A 20939-nucleotide genomic window follows, 5' to 3' on the forward strand; every position below is an offset into this window, starting at 1 on the left:
TTCTTTCTGCCGTATCTCGAGGCCGGACACTTTGTCTCGTTTGATCCAGCTAATTCAATGTTTCTAAATTGAAATCGACTCTAAATTAGCCCCCTCGCATAATAATTAATAAATTGGATCTCGTCAACGAATTTTTTGCTGCCTTCAGTATATATATGCAGTATTCTTCTTTGATTTATGTCACTTTTTAATATCAGCTGTAGATATGCCATCTAGTCTCTTTCAAAACGTTTTTTGGTCTTAGTGCGTTTTGTTACGCGTACTTTAATTCTAGAAAAATAAAAACAGGAAAAACATCTAAGGCTTTTGATGAGATCTAATGAACACTTCTATCTTGCGACAGAAGGAGTAGGGAACCAGGTCTTGTGTCTGTTTTATCAATACTGACTAGTACTCTCCTAAAATCTGATTAAATCATTAGCTGTCATTGGAGCTCAGGATTAGTGAAGAGAGCGTTTTTTCTGGTGTGTCTTTTTTGGACGTGTTGCTGATTTAAGAATGACACAGTCAAAGACCGTCTCTGAACGGTATCAGAAGATATCGCAATTAGAGCATATTTTAAAGAGACCAGATACATACATTGGTTCTGTTGAAGTACAGGAATCGCAACAATGGATTCATGATGAAACAACCGATTGTATGATTGAAAAAACTGTAAATATAGTCCCTGGTCTTTTCAAAATTTTCGATGAAATCTTGGTTAACGCTGCAGATAACAAGGTTCGTGATCCTAGTATGAAGAAGATTGATGTTGTCATTAATCAAGAGGAGAATACTATTGAAGTCAAGAATGATGGTAAGGGTATTCCCGTTGAAATTCATGATAAGGAAGGTATTTATATTCCTGAATTAATTTTTGGCCATCTTTTGACATCCTCTAATTACGATGACGATGAGAAGAAAGTTACAGGTGGTAGAAACGGTTACGGTGCTAAGCTTTGTAATATTTTTTCCACAGAATTCATACTAGAGACCGCTGATCCTTCTAGAGGGCATAAATATATCCAAAATTGGGAAAACAACATGTCTACGTGTCATCCGCCTAAAATTACGTCTTACAAGAAAGGTCCATCTTATACAAAGGTCATATTCAAACCAGATCTTCAAAGATTCGGGATGGACAAACTTGACGATGATATAGTTGGTGTTATGAGGCGTCGTGTCTATGATATCAATGGTTCCGTACGTGATGTGAACGTCTCATTGAATGGTAAAGCTTTAAAGATTCGTAACTTCAAAAACTACGTCGAGTTATACTTGAAATCACTAGAGAAGATCAAATTAAATAGACTTAGAGAGTCGAGTACCCCAGATGAACCAATGCAAGAGCCTACTAAAATCCCAACTATCTTATATGAAAGAATTAATGATCGTTGGGAAGTTGCATTTGCAGTATCGGAAAACTCATTTCAACAAATATCATTTGTTAATTCGATCGCCACTACATCAGGTGGTACACATGTTAACTATGTTACAGATCAAATTATAAAGAAAGTATCTGACCGCTTGAAGAAACAAAAGAAGACAATCAAACCTTTCCAAATTAAGAACAACATGTTTATTTTCATCAATTGCTTAATTGAGAACCCTGCATTCACTTCTCAAACCAAAGAACAATTAACGACAAGGGTCAAGGATTTCGGTTCCAAGTGCGAAGTCCCATCAGAATTCATCAATAAAATAATGAAGACTGATCTTGCGACGAAGATCTTTGAAATTGCCGATGAGAATGCTCATAAGCAATTGAAGAAAACTGATGGTTCAAGAAAGAACAGAATTACTGAGTACCCCAAACTTGAAGATGCAAATATGGCTGGAACAAAAGAAGGTTACAAATGTACTTTGGTTCTAACAGAAGGTGATTCTGCCTTGTCTCTTGCAGTTGCTGGGTTGGCTGTCGTTGGAAGAGATTATTATGGATGTTTCCCCTTAAGAGGTAAAATGTTAAATGTTAGGGAAGCGACCCCTGATCAAATCAGTAAGAACGCGGAAATTCAAGCCATAAAAAAAATTATGGGGTTGCAGCATAAGAAGCGGTACGAAGATACTACAACTTTAAGATATGGTCATATTATGATTATGACGGATCAAGATCACGATGGTTCACATATCAAAGGTTTGATCATTAATTTCCTGGAGAGTTCCTTCCCTGGTCTTCTCGATATTCCAGGATTTTTAATAGAATTTATCACACCCATCATTAAAATCACAATCTCAAGACCCAAGAAAGAAACCATTTCTTTCTATAACATGCCAGATTACGAAAAGTGGAGAGAAGAAGAGTCTCACAAGTACACTTGGAAACAGAAGTATTACAAGGGTTTGGGTACGTCGACACAACAGGAAGCACGTGAGTACTTTTCAGGTTTAGATAAGCACTTGAAGAAATTCCATGCCTTGCAAGGTGATGATTCTCAATTAATTGATCTAGCATTTTCAAAAAAGAAGGCGGACGACCGTAAAGAATGGCTAAAATTGTATGAGCCTGGTACTGTATTAGATCCAAAGCTAACAGAGATTCCAATCAGTGATTTTATCAATAAAGAATTAATTCTTTTCTCTCTAGCAGACAACATTAGATCTATTCCCTCTGTTTTAGATGGTTTGAAACCTGGTCAGAGGAAAGTTATCTATGCCTGCTTCAAACGTAATTTGAAAAGTGAAATCAAGGTCGCTCAATTAGGTGGTTATGTTTCAGAACATACAGGGTATCATCATGGTGAACAATCTTTGTATCAAACTATTGTCGGTCTAGCTCAGGATTTTGTTGGTTCCAATAATATTTACTTGTTGAAACCAAATGGTGCCTTCGGTACAAGAGCAACAGGTGGTAAAGATTCTGCTGCGCCAAGATATATCTTCACGGAGCTAAACAAACTTACGAGAAAAATTTTCAATACTCTCGACGATCCATTATTGAATTATATTCAAGATGATGAACAGACTGTAGAACCTGAATGGTATTTACCGGTTATTCCAATGGTTTTAGTAAATGGTACTGAAGGTATTGGTACGGGTTGGAGTACTAATATTCCTCCTTTCAATCCAATGGATATTGTCAATAATGTGAAGCGTCTGATGAAGGGAGAGGAAATGGAGCAGATGGCGCCATGGTACAGGGGATGGCAGGGATCCTTGGAGAAGATAGATCCACAAAAGTATCGTACTTATGGTAGAATCGAACAAATCGATGAAAATACGTTGGAAATAACGGAACTGCCTCCCAAGACTTGGACTTCCGTCATCAAGGAGCATTTACTATTGGGTTTAAGTGGTAATGATAAGGTTAAGCCTTGGATTAAAGACATACAAGAACAGCATGGAGCCACCATCAAGTTTATTATCACCTTGACTTCCGATGAAATGGAGAAGACGAGAAAAATAGGTTTCTATGAAAGATTCAAATTGGTTTCTACGGTAAGTCTCAGCAACATGGTTGCATTCGATCCTCAGGGGAAGATTAAAAAATACGATGATGTTCGTGACATTTTGTCTGACTTTTATTATACTCGACTCACCTATTATCAGAAGAGAAAAGATTATATTGGTGAAAGGCTAAAGTGGGAAGTTGAAAAGCTATCATATCAAGTTAAATTCATTATGATGATCGTTGAGAAAAAGTTATCAGTCAGTAACAAACCTCGTCCAGTCCTCTTCGAAGAATTAATGTCCTTGGGTTTCCCAAGAATCAACAAAGAAGGAAAACCAACCTACGGTAAAGTCGAGGAGCAAGCACAAATAGAAGCATTGAATGACGAAGATGATGATGATGATGACGAAGAGAAAAGCGAAGCAGAAGACAACGCTGAAGAAAGTGAAGATGTTGTAAACGGACCAGAAGAGAAATTTGGTAATTACGACTATTTGTTAGGTATGAAAATCTGGGCTTTGACAAAGGAAAGATATGAAAAGTTAATGAAACAAATGCAAGAGAAACAAACAGAATTGGAACGGCTATTAAAACTTTCTGCTAAAGATTTATGGGAAATTGATTTAGACGACTTCGTAGAACATTACGAAAAATTCATTCAGTACGACGAAGAGGTTCGTAACAGCATCGTTCCCGATGCAGCCACCACCAAGAAGGGTAAGAGAAGAAAGCGCGGTAAAAACGATGACAATGATTCAAAACAACCAAAAAAAAGAGCCAGAAAATCTGTCAAGAGAGAATATGTTGATTTTGAAAGAGTTTTAATCGAACCAAGAGTTATTGAAAAGGTTAAAAGGGTACCAAAAATTAAAACTGAAAACAACGATATTGTAAAGAAACTTTCAAAGGCAAAATCCACTAAACAAACGACCCCAGAGGTCAAAGAAGATCCAGAACCAACCGCCTCTCATGCTAGTACCATCTTTGCAAAGAAGGCGGATTCAGTCTCTAAGGAACCCGAGGAAGACAATGATGAGTTCAGCGTATTTTCCAGTAAATTCAAAAAATTGAGCTCTGCGTTCAATGATAATGGCGATTCCACGTCCGCGTCTCCTATTCCATCCATAGCGTCTAAATCCCAGGATACTGTAGGAATCTCTCCTCTCAAAGACGACGACGACGATGACGAAAAGATTCTAGCAGGCAAGAAAAAGACAACAAGGAAACAAAATTCGCAGACAGCAGATCTAGTCTCACTGAGCGATGAAAGTGATCTTGATATTCTTGAAAACTTACCCTCTCAACCACGAAAGAGAAGTCCAAGATTGACTCAAACTACGAAGTCCAACTACACACAGGATTTATCAGACGACAGTTTCTTAGATGACGATGATGAAGAAGCAAACTCCGATGCATCATTCCAAGAATCTGACTGAATGAATGCATAAAATAAGTATGAATATATATAAATCGCTAATTAACTAAATGAACGGTCAATAGATCGGCTATGCTTCCTGTTTTATTTGGCATCTTTCTACTAAGCTTCTCTGCTTTCTTACTCTTTTGCTTTTCATTCCGGATATGTTTAGCTATCGAAGAAAAACAAAATGGCATCTGCGTGTCGAAAAAAATATGTATAGAAATAGCAACCACATGAATAGCCCTGATATGACAAAAGATGTGCTGAAAAGAAAATACGATTATATACACTCAGTAAATGCAATTGTCCACTTAAAAAGCGCAATAGGGGCAATTGACGTCAGTCTTAGCTAAAACTCTGGTTAGGTACTACTTTTAGGATCATGTAAATATAATTCTTGTCTGGTCTTTAACCCTATTTCCGTTTTCGTCGTACCAAATCAACGCAGTACTAAATACTTTTAGGTGTCTTTCTATATATATTCCGTGATCTTTTTTTTTTTTTTTAGTATTCCATACACTCTGCTTCTTTTTGCATTTTTTTCGCAATGAAGAAAAAGAAGGAACGGAAAAAAAAGTATAAAGGGCAAAATTATTTTAGAACACTTAATTCGTGTTTATACCAACCTAAGTGAAGGACTTCAAACCTAAAATTGCTCGTGAACCTGTTGTTTGGTAAGGAGAAGCTCTATAATTGAGAATTTTTGTGTTCTTGTTTTTCTGGATTATATTCGTCTGTGTGTAAGGGGTAAACGGGCTGAAATACTGATCCATCGTGATTTCGGGGCTTTTAAGATCAAAACTGATTAAGGGAAACGGATACAATTGCAGCCTGTGATATTTGTCAGTCAGTGCGGGTGGTCAATTGAGTTTTTGTTTTGACAAAGAGCCTGAATTCATATTCTTTCTGTCAGTTTTTGCTAAGTTCATTTGCGAATTTGCATAATAGAAGCTAGTATTCGGAAATACTTTACTCGAATAAAAATTGTTAACAAAGATGGCTAGTGCAGGTACTGATATTGTAAACCCTGCATCCGGCGAACAGGTAGTTCAAGTCGACGGCGTTGACAAATTGGCACCCACTGCAGCGCTTTCTAGTGATGCTGGTAATGTATCAGAGGAAAAACAGGTTGATCCTGCGAAGACCTCTAGCGAGGTTAGACCAGTCATAGATGCTACGTACGTGGGTTGGAAGCAAATGGGTGGTTGGGAAGAATCGGATACGTTGACTTTTGAAGATGAGTTATTGGGAGTCAATGAAGAAACTTTCCTAGATAATGTCATTCCTGATAAGGCGTACGGGGATTGGTATCATGCGGTAGGAATCTTTTTTATGGGCGGGTTCCTTTCCTTTCTGCTTGGAAAATTTAAGTTCTCGTTAGGTCCTGTATTCTTCATTATTCTTGCTACAGCTGTGTTCTATAGGACCTCAGTTAAAAAATATAGAATGTCAATTAGAGAACTTGCTCAAAAAGAGTTTGTTGTCCAAAAGGTGGAAGATGATTATGAGTCAATGGAATGGTTGAACAGTTTCTTGGACAAGTACTGGCCAATAATTGAACCGTCGGTGTCTCAAATTGTTGTGGAACAGGTTAACGAACAAATTGCTGTTAACGAAGCGATCCCAGCCTTCGTAAAAGCACTGTGGATAGATCGTTTCACATTGGGTATAAAACCACCAAGAATTGACTTGGTAAAGACTTTCCAAAACACTGAATTGGATGTTGTCGTCATGGATTTTGGGATGTCGTTCACTCCACACGATTTGTCTGATTTGACTTCCAAACAATTACGTAACTATGTGAATCAAACCGTTGTCCTTAAGGCGAAACTTTTCGGTTTAACTGTACCAGTGGTTGTAGCAGATATCGCTTTCAAAGCTCGTGTTAGGGTTCGTATGAAGCTAATGACACCTTTCCCTCATATCGAAACCGTCAACATTCAGTTTTTGGACGTTCCTGATATCGATTTTGTTTGCAAGCTATTAGGTAATACCGTTTTCAACTGGGAAATTATGAGTATTCCAGGTCTTCTACCTTTAGCAAGAGAACTAGCCAGAAAGTATCTAGGCCCATTGTTTTTGCCACCTTTCTCGCTTCAATTGAATATTCCACAATTAGTGTCTGGTTCCGCATTGTCAATTGGTGTGTTGGAGCTAACCGTGAAGAATGCAAAGGACTTAAAGCGTTCCAACCTAATGAACATCTCTGTTGATCCATATCTTCAATTCTCTATTGGTGGCCGTGTACTTGGGAAAACAAGAACTGTCAAAGACACACTTAATCCTGTCTGGAATGAATCGATGTTTATCTTACTTGCTTCTTTCACTGATCCATTAGAGATTACTGTTTATGATAAGAGGGAACACTTAAAGGACAAGGTTTTGGGTAGAATTTACTACAATTTGAGTTCGCTCCATGACACTCCCCTACAAAAAAATGTTTCCTCTCATTTCATAAGAAACTCTAAGCCTGTGGGTGACCTCTTCTTTGACATGAAGTTCCATGCAACTCTTGAGTCTAAGAAATTACCGGACGGTACAGTTGAGGAAGTTCCAGATCTCAACACAGGTATTACAAAGATTACCATCGAGGAAGCCAAGGATTTGGATGAGACTGGTAAGGCTGTTAACTCTTATGTTGAACTATTTGTGAACTCTAAATTGGTATTGACAACTTCTACCATAAAAAAATCCGAGAAACCTTCGTGGGCTGCTCCATATGAGGCAGTTGTTACGGACCGCAGAAAAACTAGAATCAAGCTGGTTGTCAAAAACGACAAGGGCGACATTATTTCAAGTACCGTTCAAACATTAAACGATTTAATCGACAGAACATTAGTGGCGAAAGAATGGATTCCTCTGAAAAATGGGAAGAGTTCTTTGAAGATCTCTACTCAGTGGAAACCTGTCTCATTGGATATTGGCTCAAATGATGTTGCTTATACGCCTCCTGTCGGCGTACTCCGTATTTTATTGAATAAAGCCACAGGGTTAAAGAATCTCGAAAAGTTTGGTACCATTGACCCATATGCCAGAGTTTTAGTCAATAATTTGCCTAAAGGTAGAACTAATGTTGTGGAATCCACAGTTAACCCTGTTTGGAATGAAGCTATATATGTTGCTGTGAGTTCATCGAATCAAAAGGTTTCTATTGAGTGTCTTGATGTGGAATATGCTGGAGAGGATCGTTCATTGGGTAAAGTTGATATTCCAATTTCCGATATGTTCCAAAAAGGTTCTGACGATAAATACATAGCACATATTGATGATGAACCTAAAACCGGTAATCTCGTTAGTAAGAAGGGTGCCAAAGGTGTCATTACCTATTATGCGTCATTCTATCCTGCCGTACCTGTCCTGTCTCTAGAAGAAATTCAAGAAATGGATGAAATCTCGAAGAAGAAGGCTAATTGGGAGAAGTCTAAAGCAGAATTTGAAAAGATTGGTGACAAGAAGAACGTTGAGTTGAAAGCTAAGTTGGATGAGGAGGAAGAAGAATTGAAAGAACTCGAAGATATGTACAGTTCAAAGATGAAGCTTGATCTCGATGAGCTTTTACAATACAACAGTGGTGTTCTATCTGTGTACATTCTCAGCGGCGAATTGCCTCAACAAGGATGTTATTTGCAGGCCTTTTTTGATGCAAATGGGTATGCTCGTTTTGTCTCACAAAAGAGCCCTACGAGATCTTTCAGAAGTGGAATGGTGGGTGATGTTATAATTAAAGAATTAGAATGGTCCACCACCACTTTTAGAGTTTCAAAAGATAAAAATCTGAACAAAGCAGAAGATTGTTTGTGTGAAGTCACCATCCCAACAATTGAGTTATTGAAGAATTGTTATTACAAACCATCTATCTTATCATTAACTGGACCTAGTAGCGCCAAAATAATGGTCCAAGTTTCATGGTTCCCCATCTCTGTAACAAAGTTGCCACAATCCGATTTGATTACAAACTGCGGTGACTTGAAGATTAATATTAAGAGTGCCAATGATTTAATTTCTTCAGACCGTAATGGGAAATCTGATCCATTCGTCAAGCTTTATCTCAACGATAATGGTTCTCCATTCTATAAAACAAAGACAATTAAAAAGACTTTGGATCCTACTTGGAACGAATCATGCACAGTTCAAGTCGCAAATCGTGTCAACAACTATCTAAAAATCAAAATTATGGATTGGGATGCTGGTAATAAAGACGACAACATTGGCGAAGCCATACTACCCCTATCTAAGATTGACCCCGAAAATCCAACTGAATTGGATATTCCGCTAGTATTGCCAAGCGAAAAGAAAGAAGATGCGGGTGTCGTTCACTTATCATTTGAGTTCCAACCAAGATACGTTTTAGCTGTCACTAGAAAAGAGACAAAAATCGGTGATCTTGCCGGTAAAGGTTTCTCTGCCGGACTACAAGCAGGTACGACAGTCATTGGTGGTGGTCTTGGAGCTGTCGGAAAAATCAAGAAAGGCATATTCGGTGGTAAGAAAAAAGATGATGAAACAGAAAAGGACTAAAAAATTAGTTGCTTCGTAGCTGTTCCCCAAAGAACATTTCTTTTCTTAAAACTCCTGTGCAGTATGTCTGTACATCAATGTAACTTAATTGTACTATATAATCCATAATTTAGAACATTTATTCGTTTCGTATTTGGCCTTAACAGGATTATTTCCGTATGGATGTTCATTTTGAGTGAAACAAAATCCATGAAAAACCATAAAAGAGCCAGCCATATTTAGAAAAAGGTAGAGTTATCTAGGTACAAGAATACAAAGCGAAAATACCTGATATTCACCATCGGTTCTCATAACAATGGATATTGATGCAGAAGATGCTACAAAGTCTGGTTTACACCCGATTGAGCTATGCGTTTATTCTCTTTTGAGTGGCAATTTAGAAAGCATATACCAATCGATTAATGAATTAAGGGAATCACAAGCAGTGCTGATACTGCGGCTTAAGCAATTGAGAGAAACATGCAAAGATGAGCAAGATCGTATCAATAAATATTGTTCGTTAAATGCAGAGATTGAGAGGCTGGATAAACTTGAAACCAAAGTTGACGTTGTCTTAAAGAGGTACGAGAAAATGGTGGGATCCATATCGGAATAACCATCGTTGGATATTTGCGAATCGTTGTAACTCTTCGAAATGACGGGTTAGGCTCATTTTGCACTCATTTATAAAAAGTATGTACGTAAATTGCAGTTATTTGAAAGGGTTTTTGAATAGTTTGAATGGATATCCTGTGTTCTTTAATGCAAATACAGCCATCAGAGCACTGTAGAAAATGTAAATGACGGCAGTGAAAAATAGTGCTAATGAAAAGTTCACTATCGCAGCCTTACCGTAATGCTGTTTTTTCTGATACCACTTTTGAATATAAGGAACCACACATATTAGTCCGATGAAAGATGACGCTAGAACGCTGTATAGCACAGTAATGATTTGGGACTCAATGGCATATTGATTTTGTAATTGCCCTTCAAGAAAATATACAATAGATTTTCTATCAGCAGACATACCAGAGAATGGTGATCCACGAATTTTGATAAACATTGCACCAGCAATCAATGTAGTAATACAGAAAGAGCAGGCGATACCCCATAACGGTCTTAGAGTAAGTACGTTTAACAAAGCAGAAGTATATCTCACCAGAACAAAAGTGACAATAGCAACGGTAACCACAGTGGTAATGCAAGCGCCCCAGTTAATCGGTTCATAAACGAATAAATCTGGGATTTGCACGGCATTCTTGATGTTATCTGCAAGGAAGTTCAAATGATTTGCACCTAGCTCAGTTGCAACGGTAATCTTTTCCACATCGTTTATTGACTTCCCACCAGCTTTGAACACTAGAAATGCTGGCACACTAGTCAATTGGAACTGAGAGAATAGCTGCTTAGATTCTGCGTTGAAATCAGACTTAGCAAAGAACAGACCATGGTTTTCAAGTTCCTTAGAGATACCATTGGCATGATCAGAAAACCACGAGTTGGCAACAACATCAAAACTTGGTGACATTTCAAGACATAAAGTACAAGAAAACTGGGTAGCAGTTGCTGTGAAGAACACCACGATATCTGATTTTCTAGGAGAGTTCAAAATCTTCTCGTAGTTTTTAGAATTCAACTTGATCACGTTCCCATCTTTCTGGGATAATTCAAGCAACCTTTTATTGGAAATAGCGGTCACCAATGACATATACCATACCAAAAATGTTGCAAAAACCGTACTCAATCTCATTTTTGGTAATTTTCCGATATCTAGAACTACCAATTGCCTCTCGCCTACCTGTTAACAAACTCACTCAGTCTAATAACAGACTTTTTGATCCTAAGTCACGTATGCCTTTAAGTTATAAAAGTAGCTCCACATATAAGTTGGCTTAGATTATTATGATGTTGTTCAAAACTGAGAAAATGAATCACGTGGACAGAACATTCAGAACACATTTACGGTTTCGAGATGCATTTTAAAGAGATTCAGGACCTTGAACATCATGGTTCTATTTTTTGAAGGATATCAGATCGTATATAACCACCACTTGTAAAGATCTCACTTCTTTTCAGAGGTCAATGGCACTAAAGAAACGCTTTTTTCCCTTGTTGCTTCTTGTCATCCGTACCATTATTATAGATATTTCAATACGGCCTTGTAATCTGAGTTGAAACTTGTTTCCCTTTAGTCGAAAACGCAGGAAAAGAAAGACAGAACAAATAAAATTGGGAAAACATAAAGTTTTGGTCATAAGTTAACAAACTAGGAGTTGTTCAAGAAAGGTGGCAAGTACGTGTAGAGAAGGGGCAAGGGAGGCAAGAAGCAAACCTACGGAAAGGAGAAAAGAGTAAGAGGTTGAAAGGTTCCATTTTTGGAGAAAATATGCCTGTGAGATCTTTGGAAGCGTATCTCTTTGAGAGAGGTGTTGTAGGTTCAGCTTCGATTGACATCTTGCAAAACGTGACTCTTGGTATCGATGTGAACCATTACGTTTCACGGTTGTTGACGAATAAGCGTGAACAGTATTTGGATGCTATTGGTGGTCCTCCTACCAGTTTGCGGATGTACATTGATTCAGATTTGGAGGTTTTCCGTGAGAACAATGTGACACCATTGTTTTTGTTTCCAGGTTCTTTGACTGCGAATCAATTGGATTATCAATCTTATTCTTCAGCAGGAGCGGAGTTTTTGAACTCAATTGGTTCTCAACCGGCTGCTTCTAGTGGTGGCAAAAGTCCCTTGGCATCTGCCATGTCTCATAGAAACCGTGCTTGGGCTCAATGGACTAATATGTTGAATCAGAATAAATCAACTTACATAGACCAGCCTCTGGTTCCAAATGAAGCTTTCAGATATGGGGTTCCAATCGATTTGAAGAGGTTCCAGGCTGATTTGATCCATTATTTCATTGAAAAAAATATTCAATTTCAAGTGGCTCCATACTGCAGTTGGATGCAGTTGGCATATTTGTACGAAATGGAATATATTGACGCAATTTATGGTCCAACTGAATTATTGATGCTTAAAAATGTACCAAAATTTATCGTTGGTATGGAGTTCCCGAACAAAGAGTTTAGGTTTGTTGATTCCCATCGTGTGCTAAGTGAGTTGAACTGTAATTTGGAAGATTTTGTTGATATCTGTATGGCTATCGGTAATGATTTGCAGCCAAGAACTTTACCCCCATTACAAGTTTACCCCTCTGTGCAGTTGTTCGAAACAGCCTTAGATATGTCTGTGAATGGTGGCACAAATTACTACACGTATTTGTTAACGAACCCTGTCCAAATTGACTTGTCGAAAGAGATTGAAGCGTATCAAAAGGGTATTTCTTCTTTAAAGTATATGCCAGTTTTAACAGAAAACGGTAAAGTAGAACTTTATTCTCCAGATTCACAATACTCTATCGCCACTGAATCTGATAGTTCAAAATCTTCGTCTCCAGAACCAATTCCAAATGATGTGCACGATCTCATTCAACAAAGATTACCTCATGAGTATAACTTTTACAGATCCATCGGTTTGATAGGAAACGATTTGCTAACTACGTTAGCTACCGGTATATACGCAGAGTATGCACCATTAGACGGTGGAACTTCTGATTCATACAAAAGACTAGTAAAGAAATCAGTCGATATTTTCCAAAACAAAGAGATCAATTTATTGACTAGTCCAATTAACAGATACTATCAAATCAAACAAATGAAGTATATCACCTGGTTTTCCCCAGGAACTGAAACTGCCTTAACGAACAGATTGTCTCCAACAATTTTTGAGACCATAAACAGACTTGCTGTTCGGACTAAGAGTACTGAAGAATTCAGCATTTCAACATTTATCAATCTATTGTCGGGTACAAAAGATCTATCATCTTTCATTTCAAACAAAGTCTTGTTTCCTGCATCAGTTCCCGCTGATGAAAAGTTGACCACTCCTTTTGATCTGCTAGCAACAAACTTTTTAAGATTGTTGACGTTGCTAGGGTTTTATGAACTTGATGTTAGCTCTACCAAATTGACTCCGACAAAATACGGTGTCCTATTGGCAGAGTTAAATGATCTAGATGTTTCAGCTCAAAATACTGAAGCTATATTTGTCCTACTAGTGTTCATGAAACTGGGGGTCCTATCTTTATCCGAAGAGATTCAACCTGCAACTCCTTCCGCTTTGTCAGCAGCAACGTTACGCACATATCCAAAGGAATCACAATATATTATGGTCTTGACTCGTGTTCTGACCCTATATCAATTATCGCAAAGACCAGGTAACTATTACGGACCAATTGATAAAAAGACCTTGATTTTCAGAGATCATGTTGACTTCGTGAAAAAGAACCTCTGTCAATTATTTGAGAGCGTATCTGTAAGTTCTTTGGTCTCAGGAGAATTTGATAGATTAAGTTTGAGCAACGACGAATGGATACAATCGATTGTAAAGGTTATGCCGTTCAAACTATCCACTCCAAATACTATCATGGCAATGATGTGGGAGTTCTATCTTCAGAAATGGTTACACAATGGACATGATAAAGAAGATGCGATGAACTTGATATCTGTCACATTTTCCGCATACAAATCTGTTCCCAAGCTAGAGGAAGAGTTTAACAAGTCTTTCGAATTGACTGAGCAGTTCGGTACAGTCTGTGCTAGAATGGCAGAATTGGAGTTGCTTCAACAGAATGAATTAGAAATATATGAAAAGGCATATAGATTCATTTCTGATACGTTTGTGAAATGATACTCCTTTTTAAATACTTGTATAGCTCGACAAAGTTTAAGTAAAAGTAATCCACGATGACAAGAAATGAAAACTCGACGAAACCTGATATAGCATAAGAACAGTTGGTGTTCTAGGATTCGAAAACTTCTCTTGACATGGTCTATTGTTTTCATTATTTTTTTTTCCAGGAAACATTTCACTATGATATTAAAAAGTCAAATCACATATTGAGTTGACAAAGTGAAATATTCTGGATACCAACACAATTCTAACAGAGAAATATATCAACCAAACAAGTCTATCTTAATACATAAGGAGATTATATGCTAGATCGCGGTAGTTATTTACAAGGGGAAGTACTTACTTTTTTGATAGTTCTTTAACTTCAGATTCACAGTCATCGATAGCAGCACTACTGGCATCGATTTTACCTGCCAAATATGCTAATCTGCTTCTGAACATTTTCTGATCACTTACTTTACCCAATGCTCTTAATTCCTCTTCCCATTTTTTAATTCTTCCCGTCTCAAAGGTAACCATTCTCAATAAGTATGATGTTCTTAGAACATTGTACATCTCTTTGTTGTTTAGTAAATATTGGAACGCAGCACAGAACAACGGTTTCGCAGGGTATATATCTGTTAAGACCCCTCTATCTCTGGTCATAGTGACAAAACCGTTCTTTTCTAAATCCAAAAGGGCCGCTTCTGGCGCAGCTTTGAATAACGGACGATAGATGATATCTCTAAAGCGAATTGATCCATTGGCACTTAGCAATTCAATCAACTCCCAAGCCTGTGCACCTCTCAATGGGTCAGCAGAGCCACTCAAGAAGATCTGAGTAATTTGCTCAGATGCTTGTTCAACCATTTTTTCTAAAGCTTCCTTCGGTTGTTCACCAGATTTAACTCTTCTAACAAAAGCTTGTAAATCTAACATCCTACCACCAATTGGATCCAAAGAGTCATCAATTTCATGAACAAACTTTTCATTTAGATCCAGGGGTTTCGAAGTATCGATATCATCGTCATCTTCAGTAGTTTCTTGCAACTGCGCTAACACATAACGTCTGGCGCTTTTCTTGGAGGCATCAGAAAGAGTCATCATTTTGAAAACTTGATTAGGTAGTGATTCTGCTAGTAGTTGGTTCGGAGATACAGTTTCAGTCAAAAAGATAACATGGGCTAAATTCATCTGCACCAGCATGGCTGCCCAATCACTCAATTCTTTATAGACAAAGCCATTCATTTCTGCTCTGTTGTTGAAACGGTCGATAACTATTACAGGTTTCTTTTCAGGATGTTGTTGTAAGTAATCTTCTTCTTTCACATTAATAATACTGTCTCCACTTCCGATAACAGGCTTGTATCCCTTCAATGCGATGTGCCTGATTGACATCATAGCAGTGGACAACATATTTCTGAATTGCAACTCCTTAGATTCAGAAAGACCTGACTTTTGACCAGTCAGACCCTGCACTGCCAAATCCAGTAGGTTAGTGACAGAGTTGACCCAGGGAAATATTGGGAAATACCCAAGTTGACTGGCCGCGTTTCTTAAAAACTTCGCGTCAGTTCTGGACTTAATTAATTTATCACAGTCCAAATATAGAACATTTGGTCGATCATGTAGTGTATGTTGCATTACCAACTCATGTTTACCAGAACCTCTAGGACCTCTCAACACAACAAACGTATTGTTATTCTCCTGTAGCCATAATTTTAGGTCGGCAACCTTCTCCTGACGTTCTTCCCATAATTGTCTCTTCTGTACGTGTCTATCTGTGATACCCCAGTATTCCTTAACTGAAGACATTGTGGATGACGTTACAGATAGAATCTTCTTTAGGAAGTAATTGTCCCAAGAAAGTGAGTACTTATGTGTGATCTTTTGTTCAATAGTAAACTCTCTGATTGGATCGAAAACGATGACTGCAAGGATGGACAATAAAGCAAGTAGCAAGGGCACTGCTATCCTTGTGTGATTAACGAAAAAGTCGCTGATGACATGTCCTTGGGTCAGCTGTTCGTATTGCACGTGAATAATACTATTATGGACTTCCATTCCTGAAACACAGTTCTTAGCACAAATTGCTCCTCTAAATGATCTGTAACTGATAAGGTATGTCATTTCTTTAGGATTTGGATAAATATTAATAATTGTCCCGTATCTCCTAAATAGCGCATAAACTTCTTCTTCTGTCAAGAAACCTCCTTCAAATTTCACACGAATTTGATTGCTTGGAAGCCTTCTCAAGTCTTCAATCCAAGGAGACCCCTTAACAGGGAAAGCAGTAACCTCGGTGAAGAACGAGAACCACGATTTTGAAGATTCTTGTTGAGTATTCTTTTGGATCATCGCATTGACCTCAGCCGTAGTATAGTTTGGAGGCACAAGGAAAGTAGCAAAAACACCTCCATCTCTTTTGATAGGAATAGTGGACCGTAGTTCTAAATTGTGTATTGGATTGTCGGGAGGGTTAGCAAACTTGAATATTTTGGCACGAACAGCGTTCCTCGTCTGATTAGACATCAACAAATTGTACCATTGTGTCGGACTCCACAAAGACATTGCCCTAGGATAAACATTATCGAAATATATTAATGTCTCTTGTTCAGTCTTGTGGATTATACCAGTATCAGTAGCTGTGTTAGATTCCCCGGCTTGTTCGTCCTTCTGTTGAATTTCGCTTGACACAAATCGTCTACCAGGACGTAGTATGAGCTTCCCATACCTTGTAGTATAGCGTAAGCTGAAAGCCTGAGGTATACTTCGCGATAAAAACATCCTGCTTATTTGGGAAAAGGGGAGGAGGGGATGCACTTACTAGCCTTTGCTTCTATTGAAGTCAATTGAAGAATGATCGGATAGTTTAGAAAGAAATTAATTGCAAACAAACCCCTTAGTTAACTCGGTGATTCAAAACAACAGAACTTAGATAGACTAATCAAGATTGGATAAACTCACCAACTCTTAAACTGCCGACCTTCGCTCTATTGTAGCAACAATCTCAGATCAACTTTTTTCCCCTGACCTGTTTCTGTATCGGCCTTCTGAAATTATGCGGTTCATTCAAATTCCAGAGACCAATTGCCACGGACAATATATCCACCCGGGTAACATTAAATATGTCACGTGTGTGTCAAAATTAATATTTAAAGTTTACTTTTGATAACATAAAAAGGCATAATTACGATTTGAAGGGGTTTTGGTGAATCAACAAATACCTCGACAATCAAAACCTGATCACAACGTATAATCATCCAGGTAACCAGTCGAATTAGTGTTCAGATCTATAATTGACACGATTTCTATTGCATTATTTACTGTTAGACAGTTGGAACATTACATTCTGTAAGGCATTTGATCTCTGAGACATCGACTTTCCCCTTTTTAACTGGTCTAAATGAGTGAAGTTCAAGTGTTAGGAAGGATTCAAGAGGCCGTAGATTTAGGAAAAAGCTTCAATGATTTCCTACCTGCAATTAAAGATTTGGAAACGCGAGCAGAAGGCTCTTTTACCTGGAGGATCGATAACTGGTATGAATTAACAAATGATAAATACCACTCCGGAAAGTACAAATTTGATGGATTAGAATGGGATTTACTAATATTTCCGCAGGGCAATCATTCTAGAGGAGTTTCGATATATCTTGCACCTCATCCAGATCCGGAGCTTGTATCTGTGGACAATGATAACACCGATTGGCATGTTTGCGCACAGTTTGCTATTGTGTTCTCGAAACCTGGCGAAGATGCGAACGTGCAACTAAGCAACAAGGCATCTCATAGATTTACAGCGACAGACAAAGATTGGGGGTTTTCAAATTTTATTGAGGTTGATTATTTGAAACATTATTCGAGGAACAAACCTTCTGGGTTTTTGAACCAAGGAGCAGTGAATATATCCGTATTTATCCGCAGTATAGAGGATCCTACGGGAGTACTTTGGCACAACTTTTTGAATTACGATTCCAAGAAAATGACAGGGTTTGTGGGATTTAAAAATCAAGGTGCCACCTGTTATTTGAATAGTTTACTGCAATCATATCATTTCACCAAGTTGTTTAGAAAACTGGTGTATCAAATTCCGACTGAAGACGAGAATCCTACAAATTCAGTGGCCCTAGCACTACAGAGAGCATTCTATTTGTTACAAACTTCCAAAGAGCCTCTAGATACAACTGAACTAACAAAATCCTTTGGTTGGGATACTGGTGATGCATTCACACAGCATGATGTCCAAGAATTGAATAGAATTTTAATGGACCGTTTAGAACACAGGATGAAAGGTACTTCAGTTGAAGGTAAAATCAATGAACTATTTGTGGGAAAAATGAAGAGTTGCATCAAGTGTATTAATGTAGATTATGAATCTTCAAGAGTGGAAGACTTTTGGGATATTCAGTTAAATGTTAAAGATATGAAGAACCTTCAGGAGTCTTTTGAACAATACATTGAGGTAGAGCTCATGAATGGGGAGAATCAATACGCTGCCCAAGATCATGGATTGCAAGATGCTCAAAAGGTGTAGTCTTCGAGTCTTTCCCACCTGTCCTACATTTGCAATTGAAACGTTTTGAGTACGATTTTAATTATGATCAACTTATCAAGATAAATGATAGATATGAGTTCCCTGAATCGATAGACTTATCACACTATCTTGATTCTGCTGCTCCAAAGGATACCCCTGCCGACTACATCTTACATGGAGTATTAGTGCATTCTGGTGATATATCAACCGGTCACTACTATGCAATGATTCAACCTGACGCTCATGGTTCATGGTACAGATTTGATGATGACAGAGTGATTAAAGCGACAGATAAGCAGGTGTTCGAGGAGAATTTCGGTAAAGCAAAACTTCCAGATGATGAGATACAAGGGTTCACCAAAGATGAATACCAAAATTATCTTCTCGCCAGGCAGACGAGTGCCTATATGCTTGTCTATATCAGAAAAGACATGGAAGAATCAATATTGAAGGAAGTAGAACAAAGTGATGTCCCTGGACACGTCGTTTCCAGCATTGGTAAAGAATTGGAGACAAGGGAATTGAGAAGGAAAGAAATGGAGGATATGCACCTATATGCTAATATTCACCTCCATACTCAGCGCAATTTCATATATGCATCCGGCCATGACATCTCTCCTAATATCCGAGCTGCAGATTTTTCGTCCGAGTTACATGATGAGAAGGAATATGCCTTCGAGAAAAGAGTTCTCAAATCAACCAAAGTGAATGAGTTGATTGCCTCGTTCAACGCTGACCTCGATATCAAAAACCCTGATTTAGTTCAATATTGGGGGATGACCTATAGGCTGAATGATACGTTGAGAATAGATGAAAAAATTACCAACAAGTTCTTGGAATTAACAGTTGATGATCTAATGAAGTCTAAGGGAAGAGCGTCAGCTTTTGATTTTTATTTGGAAGAACCATACTACGAACTCTCGTACTTGGCGGAACTAATAAAAAACGGTCATGTTAAGTTTACTGGTATGAATGAACAGTTTTTAAGCATTATCGAAGATGGTGTCTCGTCAAAAACTTTACCAACTCCTCACCTTGAAGGAGAACCCAATTCTAGTATTCTAGTACTTCTAAAAAGGTTTGATGTGAAAGAACAAACACTTTTAGGATTTTGTCACGCAAAATTGGATCTATGGGATAGAGTAAGCCGTATTTCAGAGCAACTATCGTCAATATCATCTGCGCTTACACCTGACCATATTTATGAAGAGTGTAATCTTGGCGAGGTAGTCCCTCTTACCTCTTCCGATGAAGTGATCAAATGTGAATTGAGAAACGGGGACATTCTCACGCTTTCCACCACCAATACTGATCCTGTGACAAAAATACCATACTACTCAGATATACCTTCATATTACAATTACTTGCAAAGCCGGATCAAACTTACTTTTGTGAGATCTGCTGATTCCGATGAGGATTATGTTATCACTAACGATGAAGATCGGACACCATTTTCCTTTTGGTTATCAGCGAAGAGTACTTACAGTGAACTTGCTAGAATAATTTCAAAACATGCCAAGGTGAAGCCAGAATATCTTCGTTTGTACGCTGTTTATCCAAGTCGTAAATTTGTGATGAACTCTAATTCTGTTTTGACCGATTATTTGATCAAGAATTTCACCAAGGAAACTATTCCACACTTCGAGTATGAAGTGCTTTCTATCGAGCTTCATCAACTGGAACATTTACGTAGTATCAAGTTCATCTGGTTAACTGATAGCTATGTTCACTTTCAATGTTATGAATTTAGAGTTCCGAACTCTTCTACCGTCAGAGAATTCATCGAGAAACTACAGGCGAGAATTGGCTTTTCAGATGAGGACAAACAAAATATTTTATTATGGACAAATTCATCTTTTGAATTCGAAGGTATCCTTACTCCTAATATGATTTTTGATTCAATGAAATCTTCTTTGGTCGTCTTCGGTAGAGTACTACCAGAAGAACTACATGTCATAAAGCAGTTAGAAGTAGACTCAGGATATGACGAAGATACAGCAAATAGCAATTATCCTTTAAACTCAGTCAAAACTGGAAAAATAGTGATCGTTAACCAGTATTTCCGGGAACTTGAAAACTCGCACGGTATCTCTTTCCTTTTCGTACTATTCCCCGAAGAAAGGTTCGAGGATACTAAAGCCCGGTTGCACGAAAGATTTGGACTTGGTCGCAAAGAGTTTTCGAAAATCAAACTAGGCGCTTACTTCCAATCGGATAAAGGTGCAACTTTCATCTCCTTAGAAGAAAATGAAGCAACTAAAAGCTTGATCCTTTACGACAAATTAAACAACTTAGACCATTTATGCATGGATCATCCTGACCGGTCAAGGGCTCAAAACACATATTCCGACAGACCAATGGTGATCAAAAATTGATTTTTACTGTTTATTTAATA

At 38.0% G+C, this 20939-nt stretch overlaps 6 protein-coding genes across 6 annotated transcripts; 4 read left to right on the forward strand and 2 right to left on the reverse strand.

The window, feature by feature from the left end:
- Nucleotides 1-498: 498 nt before the first annotated feature.
- TOP2 (DNA topoisomerase 2) lies at nucleotides 499-4806 on the forward strand (the record flags this gene model as incomplete). The annotated part of the gene is made up of 1 exon (XM_452818.1): nucleotides 499-4806. One exon carries the CDS (start codon nucleotides 499-501, stop codon nucleotides 4804-4806), a length of 4308 nt encoding a protein of 1435 aa, XP_452818.1.
- A 980-nt stretch (nucleotides 4807-5786) lies between these two features.
- Nucleotides 5787-9308, forward strand: TCB2 (tricalbin; the record flags this gene model as incomplete). Its single annotated transcript, XM_452819.1, has 1 exon — nucleotides 5787-9308. One exon carries the CDS (start codon nucleotides 5787-5789, stop codon nucleotides 9306-9308), a length of 3522 nt encoding a protein of 1173 aa, XP_452819.1.
- A 295-nt stretch (nucleotides 9309-9603) lies between these two features.
- Nucleotides 9604-9903, forward strand: SNN1 (Snn1p; the record flags this gene model as incomplete). Its single annotated transcript, XM_452820.1, has 1 exon — nucleotides 9604-9903. One exon carries the CDS (start codon nucleotides 9604-9606, stop codon nucleotides 9901-9903), a length of 300 nt encoding a protein of 99 aa, XP_452820.1.
- Nucleotides 9904-9999: 96 nt separating this feature from the next.
- OST3 (dolichyl-diphosphooligosaccharide--protein glycotransferase OST3) lies at nucleotides 10000-11037 on the reverse strand (the record flags this gene model as incomplete). The annotated part of the gene is made up of 1 exon (XM_452821.1): nucleotides 10000-11037. One exon carries the CDS (start codon nucleotides 11035-11037, stop codon nucleotides 10000-10002), a length of 1038 nt encoding a protein of 345 aa, XP_452821.1.
- A 636-nt stretch (nucleotides 11038-11673) lies between these two features.
- Nucleotides 11674-14028, forward strand: MKT1 (Mkt1p; the record flags this gene model as incomplete). The annotated part of the gene is made up of 1 exon (XM_452822.1): nucleotides 11674-14028. The coding sequence occupies one exon, from the start codon at nucleotides 11674-11676 to the stop codon at nucleotides 14026-14028; it is 2355 nt and encodes a 784-aa protein (XP_452822.1).
- A 342-nt stretch (nucleotides 14029-14370) lies between these two features.
- On the reverse strand, nucleotides 14371-16797 carry YME2 (Yme2p; the record flags this gene model as incomplete). Its single annotated transcript, XM_452823.1, has 1 exon — nucleotides 14371-16797. One exon carries the CDS (start codon nucleotides 16795-16797, stop codon nucleotides 14371-14373), a length of 2427 nt encoding a protein of 808 aa, XP_452823.1.
- Nucleotides 16798-20939: the final 4142 nt, after the last annotated feature.

Source organism: Kluyveromyces lactis (assembly GCF_000002515.2).
Source record: "Kluyveromyces lactis strain NRRL Y-1140 chromosome C complete sequence".
In the NCBI taxonomy this organism is placed as follows: domain Eukaryota; kingdom Fungi; phylum Ascomycota; class Saccharomycetes; order Saccharomycetales; family Saccharomycetaceae; genus Kluyveromyces; species Kluyveromyces lactis.